This window comes from Cheilinus undulatus, linkage group 17 (assembly GCF_018320785.1).
Source record: "Cheilinus undulatus linkage group 17, ASM1832078v1, whole genome shotgun sequence".
NCBI classification, from domain to species: Eukaryota; Metazoa; Chordata; class Actinopteri; order Labriformes; family Labridae; genus Cheilinus; species Cheilinus undulatus.
Window position 1 is genome coordinate 16,221,360 of NC_054881.1, and position 14,657 is coordinate 16,236,016.

Consider the following 14,657-nt stretch of genomic DNA (forward strand, 5'->3'; position numbering starts at 1 on the left):
AATACTGTCAGCCTGTTAATGATTTGAACTCCACTATACACCTGTATAAGTAATTAAAATGCAAAGACGAGCTTAAGCTGCTTCCTTTTCCTTACCCACTGTTTGCCTCCTTTCACAGCTTGGAGCAGCGTAACCTGGACCTGGAGACCGAAATGGTGAACCTTCACGAGGAGCTGGACCAGGAGAGGAAAAAGTACACGATGGCCGAGATCAAGTTACGTAACGCAGAGCGCGCCAAGGACGACGCAGAGAGAAGAAATCAGATGCTGCAGAAAGAGATGGAACAGTTTTTCTCCACGTTCAGTGACCTCACTGCAACTGGCAACGCCGCTGTAACCGACCCCCGGCGACCAGAACGCAACAACCCCATCTGGATACAGTGAGGGAGGGTGGGCGGGGGACGTAGAGCAAAGACTGAAAATTATATGATGTGAACATTACGAGGGCTCCAAACAGGATTTGGCTGCTGGCTGCAGAGGGGAAGTTTGGAAAAGGAAGGTTAAGGCATGTTTTAATTTAAGAAATAGGAGATGCAGGGCTAATGTGAGCCAACTTTATAAATACAGACATCACCTGGAGTGATGCCACACTGACATTCTCTGTAAATACAGCATTATTTAAACAAAAAGACACTCTGACTTGTTCAGAAACTGAATCAGTCACTCCCCTGACTACGCAGTGAAGTAAAGGTAAAACATACTACAGTGTATGATAATACACAGTTATACCTCTGTTTTACTGAAGCTCCTGGAGCTTAAAGGAGTAAAAAAAAAAACGATTAAAAGGAAGCAATCTTCAAATAAAAAAAACATCATGGTCGTAAAAAGACAAGAACTCCTCCCTATTGTAATCCACTTTTAAAATCCAATCAAACATGTTACTGGGATTCTACATCTGCTCTTGTACATAGAGGGAAAGCTAAGCAGAAACACACACAGTGTCATATGTTTGTAAAAAGGAATGAGAATAATACTTAAATGTTTATCTGATATTTAAGCTCGTATCAATGTGTGATGTGTGTTTTATATTAAGACTTTTCCTTGCACTTACATGTTCTGCGAGTCTCTGCAAGGTGGTACTGAATGTTTTGTTGCTCGATGTGTGCTCAGTTTAAATTGGACAATATACTGTAAATGTGCCTGTGCTTCTGTGCTGTTTCTTTTACCCCCATGACCAAAAAAAGAGCTTGTATGTACATACTTTATGGATATTTGTAGACGCTTCTAGTTAGTCAGCACTGTGGTTTGACTCATAATCTGATGGATGCGGCACCAGTTAGGATGATACTGAATGGGGGATGTTTTTTTTAGCTTTAAAAGATGAATATGAAGATTTGCACGATGAGTAAATGGTATTAATCCCAGGTAAAATGGAAGCAACTATCATGGACTTAAAGTTCAGGCAACACGTTTTAATCTCTCTAATTAGGAATTTGCTTCACATCAACACAAACAAAATTCCAGTTTAAAGCTTTTCCTTGCCAATACTCAGGCTTCATAATGGCTGATACTGAAGACCCCTTAAAAACTTCTAAATACTGATAGAGAAACACCATCTACATTGAAACCAGCTGATTTTTGTAGATTGGCCTATGTATTTGACCAGTACACTGACTGATATGTTCTTTGTTCTACAGATATTGCTTCCAAGGTAGTTTATCAGTACTGGTAGTTTTCTGATGCCAGCATGAGTGGCATTAAAATTATCATTGTTATGAAGCTGATACTAATACAGATTCTGGTACTGGTTTTGGTAGTTTGCTCATACAGATGTGGAAACTGCTGCTGGTGTTGGTCTGATACTGATCTGAACTAAACAGATTTTTCTTTTTTCAAACATGTAAAAAATCAAATATTGCACAAAAAGTAGTAGTTTCTGATAGGGTTACTGATACTGGTATCAATATTGTTCTAATACTGATACCAGTACTTGTATCTGTAATGGTAATCAGTGTTGGGTAGCATTAACTTAAAAAGCGAACTTGTTTGATTGTTCCACTCATTTGGTCATTAAAGGAATATTTCTGTATTTTTGTATGAGGTGCTTAGCAAAAGTAATAATGGAACTAGCCTCCAGAGATTTCACTCTGCATTGCCCCTTTAAGGAGAGCGCGGGGGGCAATGGCAAGGACACTAGGCTATACAGCAACTCAGATCGCTACAGTTGCTCTCCATTATTTAGTGAGTTTTAGGTAGAAAGATGGGACAAAAAAAACAATGCCGGCCCAAATGTACACTATATCAAAAAGAAAACCATGGAAGTGCTTTTTTTTTTTTTTTTTTTTTTTTAAATCCTGAATTAAAGAAAAGAAGCCATGGTAAAAACCAGCTGATCTGGAGATGACAATACACAGAGGGGAATGAACACATAGCCGAAAGCTGCACCACAAATTAGTGGCAACCACGGAGGCTTTCCAGAGAAAATTAAATGCTTTAAATGTTTTGGATGTTGCGTAGACTTGAGCCAACATTACGTTTGGCCCATTTTTACTTGAAACTTGTTAATCTTGCAAAGCAACTGTACCCATCTGTGGTACAAGGGGTTGCTTACTGTTTAGGTTATCTCTAATACCGGTGCTAAATCAATACCTTTTATATGGTGCTGATGCCTAAATGGTGCCTGCTCTGAATCTTTTGAGAGAAAAGGATGTGCTGAAAGTCAGTGGGAGAGGAAGAGTTTACTGGGTAATGTAATTGATTCATAAAAATAATTTTACAAGACACCAGTCTAACATGGGATGAGAAAAGGAAACTGCTATAACTCAACTCCTAATTCACGCAAATTCCATTACATATTCTGGCCTTTCATTCAGTACAAAAGGTATCAAATTCAGTATTGATATCTGTGTTGTAATTTGGTCCGGTACAGGTAGATTGGTACCAGTACCCTGTAGATTTCAATACTCATCCATATGTATTACCATAGAGCTAAGCTTCCTTGCTGATGCCAGCAGTACGCTCTCTCCTTAAAGGGGCAGAACACTGAAATCTCTGAAGGCTAATGCCATTACTGTTGTCAAGTACCCTTACACAACACAACTCCAAAATAGCCAAAATCTCCCTTTAAAATGGCACATAGCCAGCACTCTTGGTAGTTTTCTGATACTGATAGGAACTATTGATATTTTTTCTTGGAAGGATATTAGTGTTGTTATTGTTGGAATAATTGTACTGGTATAAGTACTGGTAACCAGATACAAAAACTGATTTAAGCAGCCTATTTGTGGCCTGTCAATTCAATGCAGCCATCTGGTTCACCTAACTGCTGATTTAGAGACAGAATCTTGTCACGGGTCATGGCAAACTCTGATCAGTTTTCGTGGTCAAACATGACAAAGTGTTGGCATAGTTACTATGAGGGGTACACCAAAAGCAGTGATGAAAGTCACCTTAGTGTCAGTATCAACTAAAATTTTATATTAAACCCTGATTTTCCCTTCTCTAATTGTAACATCTCTAATGTCTAGTTTTAAAAATCAACCTTGAAATCTACATGACAGGACTAGTTTAAATCCTGACATAGTCCAAAGAAAGAGTTGCAGAGCTAGTTTCATGTTTGTTGGTGATAACTGTGAATAAGGGGGATTACTGCATCAAGTCTGTCCACGTCTAGGACATAAACAGCCTGGTTGTTAGCTTGTGTAGCAAGTTGTGCGTGCATGGTGCATGAGTGCTTGAGGGCCAGTGTACAATAAGTGAATGTCTGTACAGTGACTGCATATCAATGAGGAGTGTATTGATGTAGCTTTTAACCAAACGTCTACAAAGCGTGGATTTGCTGATGGGTACAAAACAGGACAGTCATGTGACTGCAGACCTGAGCTGGACTTCTGCAAAGAGAGGTGCGCACAAACCGGCCGCTGGCTCGTCTTTCCTCTGAAGACCAGGTGTCCTTTAAACCTGCTGCTGGTCAATGCAGGACATGAAGAATGTGCACACAGAGAGGAAAAAAAAGTGCCTGAACAAGTGAAAGACGGAGGGCGGGGAGAGCTCAGACTTCTCATTTTGCACCCTTCACCGGGAAGTAATGGGCTTAATCCGAGCTGGCAGCGGCTCCTGGTTTTGTGAATTCAACACAAAAGAGCAGATTATGGACACAGGGCGAGAGGGACGGGAGGACTGGGATGGTGGAATATTTTCATGACATGATACTTGACACACAAAAGAACTTAAAAAAATGACTTAATATGAATAAAAAGGCATTTTCATGTGAATCTTCCATTGTTATGTACTTTTAATGCAAACCTCACAAAACAGACAATATTTAAACTTGTTTTAATGTGTTTATTAAATTTAAGGGTACTTTAAGGCATTTCACTGATAAAAATTCCAGTGTCTATAAGGATAGTATTGTTCACTTGGTATATAAGAAAATGTACCAAAGTAGCAGATGATTTTAGTAAAGATGCCTGACATTTTATAAAGATAGATTTTCTAGTCAATGGCATGGTGTTATCCTTTAGACAGAGATTTTATATACATCTTAGACTCATAAATGAGTAAATAAGAATTATAAGAATTTCACGTTATAACCTGAGGATCTTTTGTGACTTAAAAAGTTACTCTTTATACAGATGGTAATTAAATCATATATGTAATTTAATTTCTCTGAATTGTGATAGCCATGATTCTGTGAGTGTTTCTGTTACAGCCATTTGATCAGCTGCTGACCATCCAGGATGTAATTCTTTCCCACGGCCAGTTGGATTGGCTCAACCTAACATACCACTCGTGTGGGACACTCGTGAGGAAAGATGGTATGGACAACTGATGTAAATATTGTCACGTAGTTCTGAAGAAAAACCCTAGTTCGGAAAAAAGCCCTGTTGTATCCCACCATGGCAGATAAACAATAAAATTTCCTCATAGATGTGGCAGATAAACATTAAAATTCCCTCATAGATGTGGCAGATAAACAACAAAATTCCCTCATAGATGTCTTATCATTGGGCAACATTTGACAAATTGCCCTCTTTAGTGACCCGTAAGTGGATGAAATTTGATAAAATGTCCACTTTGGTACCCTCAATGTAGAATTGGCAAATTGCCCTCTTTGATGCCCTCCAAGATGACCAAGTTTGACGAATTGCCTGCTGTGGCGCACTGTTAGTGGACCAAATTTGACAAATTGCCCTCTTTGGTGCCCTAAACTACATTTGACAAAGTACAATGTTTCATGTCCTCTGAGTGAATTAAATTCAAAAAAGTGCTCTTTTTGGTGCACTCTTTAGTGGACAAAATTAGGCTTAGTGTGCTTTCTAAGTATTAAAAATTTTGCTCAGTGCTTTCTAAAGTTCGCTTTGAATTGATACAGTTTGATCAAGTGCCTTGTTGAGTAGCAAAGACATGCTGATTCGGAGACTAAATTCCCTTTAATGTGATTGTTTCTGTCTGCATGTCAGCCCTGCTACTGACCGGTGACCAGTCCAGGACATACCCTGGTTCATCCCTTATGACAGCTGGGATTTTCCCCAGCCCCCCATAAGTGTGTGCATCATGTCTTACCTCTTCTTTCACTCTCCTCTAACATAGTAGAAAAGTTTCCTGCAGCAGTTTTCTTCCTGCACTACATTTCTGTGCTCTTTCTGCCTTGGTCTTTGTAATGGTTGCCAGCTTTCAGACAGAGTGTCCAGCAGACCTGAGCGGGACTAAAAGCTGATTTGGAGTCTGTGTAGGTGGGACTCAGCATCACTGTGACACTTTGGACAGATGGTTCCTACTTAAAAAGCTGGAGAAACACTCTGATGGACAGGAAAATCCAACATATTGAATTTCAAATCACAGCAGGTATAAGAAAAACATGAGCACAGTCCAAGATCAAAGGTTTTGTTTATTTTCAATCACATACATATACTATTTTTACATACACAGTTCCTTTAAAATGTCGTGTTTACAGTAACAGCTTTCAGTAATTTTTTCTTTATCTTTTGCGTTTGTTTCGACTTAATTTGAAACGCTAGAGCCTGAAGCTTTGAGATCAGCGTGAAACAGATACAATTTCCTTTATTTTTTTGTCTTTATTTTTCAACCTGACAATGTCAAAAAGAATGATTCGTTAAAACAGCACGGAGTAAAAGAAAAAACAAGAGAAGAAAATCAACATCACCTGATTCAGATGAGCTATACAGGGTTTTTCACCTTTGTAGTCCACCTAACATTTTAGCATCACCTGACCTTTGCAGTAGCTTGCCTCCCTGTCTGAGTGCAATAGTGTTTATTGCATTGTTGGGTTGTTGTTATTTACAATATGACACAAAGAAAAATAAAGTGGGAAACAAAAAAAAGGCTGGAGATCACAAGTACTGGGTCCAAAGATTTTATGTTGGCACAGCTGAGATGTGTCCTAATACCATGGCTGTATGACAAGTCGGCCATTTTTAAATAAACGGCTAAACAATCCTGATTCATCAGCAAACATTTTCAGTCCCGTACTTTGATAAAAACTCAATCAGGATTGACACATTTCTAACTCTATGTGACTGAACATGAATACACACATGAAATACACCCAAACACATTTAACAACTCTCCATTAACATTCCTTAAATAATCCCACATCTTATGACTTTATTTTGAAGGACAAATCAGACAACCTTCGCAGCGTTTGTTGCTGGTTCGTTTGATATCACACACACACTGATGACCGAGCAGAGCAGCAATGACGTGAGTGAAAAACAATTCTACATTCAGTGCAGACAACCCGCCTGTTTTTGTGTTTAAATCCGGTCGACTTCAGGCGCAGGACTAAAAGCACCTTTTTAATACAACAGAATTGTCTGGAGGGACGTCTTATAAAAAGATTCACATTCAAAGAAAGGAAAAGAACATGATTGAGTGGTTGTTCTCTGTGTGAAACGTTAGAATATTGAAGTATGGATGGTTAAAAATGCCCCTGTAGATTATCTGCAACAGTACTGTGAGTATTAGTGGTGCAGGAGCGAACGAGTCCCCTGCTGTGATAAAGTCATCTGTACATCTCAGAAACAGTAAAAGTTATTCTTCAAAGTTGCACCCTGTTTTTTTATAGATTTCCCCGACCAGACCCTGGACAGAAAGCCAAGCTAGCCATAGCTTATTATGGAGACGCCACCGCCGCCGTTAGGTGCCCTCTGAGCTCTATGAAGGTCACTGTGAGTCTGAGTGTGGTTTATAGTGCACAGGCTGAGTGTTAACAAAGTAGCTTTCTGGAGTTACATACTCGACTCTAGGGAGGGTTTTGAGACATTGTATGTACAGTGAAGGGGGTTATTAACCAGTGGGAGAAAAACCAGAGAGAAAGTTGGACCATTAAATTACATGCTAACAGACAAATATTGGAAATATGCTTCAAAACAGTCCCCTAAAGACATCCCCATTTATTAAACAATTCATGACGAAACGTTAGAGGAACGCTGCTAATTAAGACATGTACTTTTTGAGACTATCTCTTTTTAGGTGTAAAGAAACACAAAACTTGTGCATTTGAGAAAAAAAACAACATGTAGGCTGCCATTGTTGTGAAATTCACTCTGAGTAATGATGTCAAATGGTTAGTATTTTTATCTAGAAAATGGAATTTAAGTTGTGTGTTAGCTGTTGAGGGTTATAGACCTGTACTACTTGTCAACCAAGGTGATGAGTAACCACATAAAGTCAATATTAATCCGCAACGACAAACAGAGGCTGATGGACGTAGCTGCTAACTTTCGCCACATTCTACTCGGCACACCTGCCCCATGGCACAATGACCCTGTAATGGATTTGACTGTTTTCTGAGTGCTTTCTTCAATTTATACTAGCCAGTTTAATGCAATTTAAATGTTTAGCCAAATAGGGAAGTAGCCGCCTGGGAACATCCTTCGTTTTTGAGTTGATTCTGAACTTTTAAAAAGTCATTAATAAGTTGAATTAGTGTCAAAGACAGATCACTGGCTTTAAGTAGGAACATGACACCAGTCCAGTGTCTGACCACTATAATCTTCTCTAGTTTTGGCCCAAAGCCACAGAGATCTTTTTTTTTTTACACTCTTTTGTCAATTGGGATAAAAACATGTTGTAAATTATGGCTTTTTAATTAATTTTTGCACAAAACACAATGCTAAAGTGTTTCATCGTGTTCAGACATGAGGTTCATTTTCAACCGGATGGGGTCGTGGTCACTTTGGAGAGCAGGAAGTGATGGTGCACTGCTCATAAGAATAAGGAAGGAGCTGAACTATAGTACCATCGTTAGCGTTGTCGCCTCACAGTCAGAAGGCTCCTGGTTTGAGCCCCGGTCATACAGGGCCTTTCTGTGTAGAGTTTTTATGTTCTATTTGTGCATGTGTGGGGTACTCCTGCTTCTTTCACAGTCCAAAAACATGCTAGTTAAGTCAACTTGTAACTCTACATTGCCCATAGGTGTTAGTGTTGCAGGTTGTTTGTCAGCCCTGTGATGGGCTGGCAACAAGTCCGGGGTCCAGGGTGTACCCTGCCAATTGCCCAATGATGGCAACTGCCCCTTAAGACCTCAAATGGGACACACGGTATAAATAAAGGAAAGATGGCCAATAAAGGAGAAGTAGCTGATGTAGATCGAGGTGAATAGAATGGGAAAGATGTAGGAAGACGAACAACAACCATTTGATGTCACTACCCAGAGTGCATTGCACGAGAAAGATGGCCTAAATGTGAGACAATTTTGTTATTTTTCTCAAAATACAGAAATATATTTAGTTTCTTTTCACAGTTTACATATAAAAGAGACTATTGTGGATCCAATAAGGTCTTAGTGTGCAGGGTTTCATTTAAAATCTTAACCAGTGGTCATGCAATTTCCATAAGAGGAAAACATGGGGATTTGGTAATATTTACATTTTTATGTTGTGTTTTACTTTGTTAACAAAGTCAAGTGTCCCCCTTTTCATCCCATAAAATCTGTTGGCTCTGTTTGCAGCAACACAAAGCACAAATCCTGGAAAATCTTTCATCTATCATCGGAATTGTTCCATCAGAAATTTATTTGCTTGTAGAATTAGAATTTAATTTGTTAAAGCTCTCCCTGAATCCAGCGTGGCGGAAAAGGAGTTCTGCAAGGAGATTATCTACACACTGCCGTAACAGCCTTCATCAGCCTGCACCTGACTGTTAAAGACGGCAGAGTGATATCTTTGTTTAAGAGCACCACTTAGGCTGGCTACACAGTAGACAGTTTCATATCTTAACTGATTTTAAAAACTTGCTGTTTTTAGGGTGCGCAGATGGCCTAGCAGTCCATGTACATGGGCTCTCCCCTCTCTCTCTCCCATTTTCAATTCTATTCACTGTCCTCCTCTATCCAGTGAAGGCACGAAAAGCCCAAAAATAGATCTTAAAAAAAAAAAAAAAAAAACTTGCTGTTTAAGGAAACAATTTCACAGAGGAGATTGTAACATCCAGTAGGTGGCACCACCTAGTATGCTTGCTCTCATTGGTTGTTGCGGTTCAGAGGCAAGCTGACCTGGAATCATAAATCTGAAACTTGTGATATTTCTGATTTGAGGCTTAAAGTCAGCTTAAAACTGTCAAGTGTGTAGCCAGCCTTACACAGCAACAAAGAGATAGAAGATATCACTTTGTCCACAGGTGGCAAAATCAACATAAAGAGAAAGTTTTTCATACCAGCTTTAAGAATTTATTGCCTAGAAACCAACTAAATCTGCATGTAATGTAGTGGTGAAATTATTTTTCTCATTCGTGTGTAAATAACGTCATACACATAAGGAGTTAACAGATTGTTTCTACTAGAATTGTATTTGATCTGAAGCATTAAAAGGAAATTTGAATTCCACCTAAAACTGTTATAAAAATAATGAAAAAAATCCTAGAATTTGACTAGAAATGAAGATCATATGGCATGGTTTTTGTTACAGTTTGTTTGCAGATGATGCCACGCCATTTCATTAGGAAGATCTCCAGATGGGAGTCTACAACTAAGTCCATTTGTGATATTTATCACCTTCAAGCCCAGGAAATCGGTCAACCAATGTGAAAAACCCCTCTCAGGGATGATTATCTGATACTCGCTGTATGCAGGTCCTATATATCTTTACATCTTAAAGGCCCTTGCAAAGTTCAACGAAAACGACGCATGTAAGAGTATGAGTGTGTGCTAGTGCCCCAGCTCGTGAATCTCTGGTAGTACGTTCAAATGGGGTTTGAGTAGAGTCCTAAAAGTGGTGGCATTAAATCAAAACTTTATGAAAATGAGGAAACCTTTCATATAATGTCGCATTAAGACCACAAGCATACTGTAATTAGGCCATTCAGTCTGAGGAGTTTGACTTACACCTCAAAATTTCTCTACCTCTTGCTAAAATGTAAAATTAAACTGCAACATGAGTTCAAACTTGTCATTATTGTTCTACCAACAGCAGTGGACTGGGGATTCAGATAGTTTTAAGGCAGAAAAAGAAGAAGCAGAGGGAAAAAAAATATAATTTCTGCACTTGCAATGCTTCATTCCAAAAGGCACTTGCCATATTCAGGTTCCACCTGTCAAAATAAATAAGTCAATAAATAAATCTTCCAGCTAAGAAATAATTTAGTGGAAATATCTAGTTCCAACAAAAGAAGGATGTTAGCTTCTGTAGTGTGTAGTGCGATCATAATATTACAGAATGAAATGTTGTATGGCTACCACGTTAACACTCAACACCAGCCTGTAAACTACCGGCTGTATTCCCTTCAATAAGCCTCCTATGTCTCAGTTAAATCAATAATAATGTTCTCTTAATAGTAAACCCACAGTGAATCAGACCAGCCCCCATGCCTATGAGGGGTTCATGTTACGATTCACCACATTTACACCACGGCCTTTTGCTGATTTCACTCTAAGTGGTGAGCTCAAATGTGCATTACTGTTGTATTCCATGTAGTCCGTCATATAAAAGTAAATAGTAGTGACTGTTAAAAAAGGGGGGTTACATAATGTCATTCTAAGAATAAAGCTTGAACTTCCTGTTTTACAACCCATAATAAAGCGATAGTTAACATCAGCATTCAACTACTTCCTAGCTATAATGGCGTCACAGAGTAACAATAATACAGACAAGGTGTCAACTCCTAGCTAACAGTTAAATTTATCAGTGTCACTGAGTATTATTTCATTTTTCAAGCTTTGACAAAACATTTCAGAAACTACTGTGTCCTCAAAGTAGCCAATCGTGGTAAGGATTAGCATTAAAGCTAAACAAAGCTGTAGCATACTCCTATTTACTTAAAACAAGCTCAAAATATTTAGCCCATTAGCTAGTGTATCCTACAGCTAACTAGTATTTAATTAGTTCCTAGCATAGCATTCAATTTGACATGATAGAAAGTGTCAGAAATTTGTTGCGAACTGTAGATTTAAACATCGTCTGTGGAGGCTGTGCCAAACTTTCAACCAACACAAGATTTCCAACCCCTTTAGCTCGAGTAAGCTACGGCTAACTTCAGCAATTAAACAGTTAGCTATCATAAGAAGCCTGCATAATAGGTAAGTCACAAATTGATAGCTAATGGTAGATTGTTTTTGGTAAACATTTGGCTAGATTTTCAACCAAAACAAAATAGTTTACCCATTAGCATTAGCTTATTTAACCTTCTGCTAAGTGTCATTGATCCAATATGATTTTTATTGCTTATTTGTTGCTATCTATTTCAACATTGTCTGGGCCATATTTTCAACTTACACAAACTATTTAACCCATTAGCTAGTGTAATCTACAGCTAATTTTAGCAATATACCAGCTCCTAACTCATATTAGCAGTGACTTGACTTGATAGAAAAGTCATACATTTGTCGCTAACTTTAGGCTTTCATACTGTCCCTCAACACTGGCCAATACTTTACGCTAACACCAGCTATTTAGGGACTGTAACTTACATGATATGACCTAGCTACCAGCAGATTCTAGCTTTGTTTCTTGACACTGGACCATATTTTAAGCAAATTATTTGACCCATTAGCTACCGTACACTAGAGCTTAATTTAGCATTAAACTGATTCCAAGCTAACATTACTGTCCAACAGTTTTATGAAGCCAGTTAGTATTAGAATGCTTATGTTAATTGTTATTGAGCAGGGTAATCAAGTTTACCCTTGTCCAAATAATCCCCAATTTTTAACTCAAAACAAAACTCTAAAGACACCTTACAGTTAATGTGAAAGTAGTTAAATGTCTAATAAGTCTAATTAACTACATTTTTTCCTTACTACCTGGATTACAGCAGTAACATTATCACAGCATTAAAGCTCCCCAATGTTAGCGTCACATCAGTAATAACGGCCTCTGTGTCAATATGGTGAATGGCATGAAGGGCTGCGGGCCAGCCTGTGGAAAACACTGATCATACTCTACCAGAGGAAATAAAAGGGACATTACACACAAATCAGACTTTTAAAACTCCTCATAAGAAGTCTGAGCACACGCAAAATAATTCACTCTACTGAGTGTACTGACCCTTAAAGTCCCAAACTCAGCCCTGACATTTACACACATCTTGATGACTTGCCTGTGGTTAACATACTCACACTCATACTCACACGCTCACACATACTATCATGTGACCAGACCCCTGATTTCTGGATTTGAGTTAGTTCACATCGTATATAAACAAAAGTCTCTATACAGACTCATCTTAGCATACAGTGAGATTAGCATCGTTTTAAATCTAATCATGCAGGACTACAGCATTAGGCAGGGGCAACTGAGGTGGAAAGCGGTGATGTGGCAAGGTGCGCAAGTCAGAAAAAAAACTCCCAGTGTACTGGCCGTCAGTCCCACTCTATGTGCCCTTCAGCTGTACAGAATTACATTATTTACAAATAGAGCAGGGAGCGCCGCTCAGGGTGAGAGCAACATTGTATCCCTGCAGAATAACCACATAAGAACACAAATCAGGCAACCTTACATGGGGATTGTGTTGGATGAGGATAAGGGCATCTAAGACCAAGCTTAGAGATCAAAATACAACAGTGTTGTTACATAAGGAAAGGGGATGGAGTTTTTATTGTACAGTTCAAATGAGAAAAATGTCCGCCCACCTTGCCACAATGATTGGAGCATAATGCTTTTGTAAGGAGACCAGCAGCCAGCCAATATGCACTTTACAGGAGATGCAAGTCTAAGCATTTGGTCTTTTTTGTTCGGATGCCATATACAAGATATGTGGGGTATATAAGCAAAGCAACTAGAGGATCATTAACATATGTCTCAGCTCATTTAGTTCAGTTTAAATGCTGTTTTTGAATGACAATGCACAGGCTTTGAGATTTCCTCATTTCAGATTCTCTGTTTCCATAACTCATCTTTTGTTCTTCATATATATTAATTTTGATCATTTTCTCTTTTTGTGTGTGTGTGTATTTTCAGTGGGTCGTTTCTTTCGGGGTTCTTCACCTTCGGAAGAACATGGGGTTGCGCAGGCAGGCGGCTAGTCACCTGCAACACCCCAGGGGTCCTGCAGAGGTCTCCAGGCTGCTGTCAGTGTCTGAGGCCAGGGTCTGGTCGGTGGACATGGAGGAGATGTCGTTGATGGAGGAGGAGGGAGGGAGGCTCTCGCTGCTGTTCACGGCTGCACCTGTGCTAAGGGAATCAACAGCAGCAGGGGGTTACAACGTAAAAAGAGTCCAGAGGAAGGCAGCAGCAGCAGGAAAACACAAGCAGAAGAGGTATTTTGAAAGTGCACACAAAGGGAACAGTGAGAGAAATGTTGTAGCTGGAAATGTTCTGTGACACTGAGACGTCAACAACATCCACACAACCTGTAGAACAACGATATCACAGCATGTGTGTGTGTGTGTGTGTGTTTGTGTGTGATGAGAGAGGTGTTGTGGTAAGGTTTGGGTCCAGTGGGTTTCACAGGAAAGATTGTCAGAGGATGCAGCTGGTCCTTAAAGTCCTCAAAAAAAGTCCTCCCCACAAGTTATTTTATTTTGTTTTAAAGGGCCTGCTATGGCTTTTTTTTTGTCAAAATGATTTGCATTCAGGCATTTACCTATTTTTTAGACACACAGTATGCAAATTCTGCCACCAGGGGGCTCTCAGTCAAAACGAGCAGTGCTCAGCTCTGCTCGTCTCCAATGTTTACCTCTTGTTTTGAATTGAAAACTCTGTTCAGCTAAAACTGTGCTACATAAGGTGTATTTTCTAAACAGAGAAACCTAGATTGTAGTTTCATTGATAAATTTCACACAATGAGGAGGAAAAGCTGTTAAAAGTGCCATTCCTTATTTGTGCTACTTGAAAAGCATTCTGGGATCCCTCACAGTATCAACCTTGAAAGGGTACTTTTAACAGCTTTTCTTCCTCATTATGTGATATTCATCCATAAAGTGAAGATACCGTAGACCCTCTTCCGTTGATATTGCTAACAAGTGGACAAACACTACACATCCATACACTTTGCAGACATTGTGTTTTTACTTTGGATCGAACATAATGCATGCTATCCCCCTAGCTTACAGGAAAATCTGAGGACAAATGACTTCACAGCATCTGCTATGTTTAGCAATTATGCTTATCAACTTCCGGGTAAATGTCCAGCATTAGAACCAAAGAGCATGTGCAGAATGTAAAGTCCAGTTTAGGTCCAACTGAGACATAAATATGCAAAACTAAACGCTGTCATAAGGTGTGATCATCTGATTTTGCCCATCTTTAGTCAGGCTAACAA

General features: G+C 39.2%; 2 protein-coding genes across 12 annotated transcripts in view; one reads left to right on the forward strand and one right to left on the reverse strand.

The window, feature by feature from the left end:
- The window catches only part of arhgap24 (Rho GTPase activating protein 24), a 136,196-nt gene extending 132,002 nt beyond the window's left edge, over positions 1 to 4,194 (forward strand). For all 7 annotated transcript variants that reach the window (XM_041810905.1, XM_041810904.1, XM_041810908.1 and 4 more), the window contains one exon: positions 119 to 4,194. In XM_041810905.1, coding sequence (XP_041666839.1) covers positions 119 to 383 — 265 coding nt within the window. In that variant the 3' untranslated portion in view covers positions 384 to 4,194. The remainder of the gene's footprint in view (positions 1 to 118) is intronic.
- A 1,681-nt stretch (positions 4,195 to 5,875) lies between these two features.
- Positions 5,876 to 14,657, reverse strand: part of mapk10 (mitogen-activated protein kinase 10) — a 70,466-nt gene continuing 61,684 nt past the window's right edge. For 2 of the 5 annotated variants that reach the window (XM_041810774.1, XM_041810776.1), the window contains exon 14: positions 5,876 to 13,562. In XM_041810774.1, coding sequence (XP_041666708.1) covers positions 13,420 to 13,562 — 143 coding nt within the window. In that variant the 3' untranslated portion in view covers positions 5,876 to 13,419. Of the gene's footprint in view, positions 13,568 to 14,657 lie in introns of all 5 variants that reach the window. The other 3 variants (XM_041810777.1, XM_041810778.1, XM_041810779.1) reach the window with 3 other exon arrangements.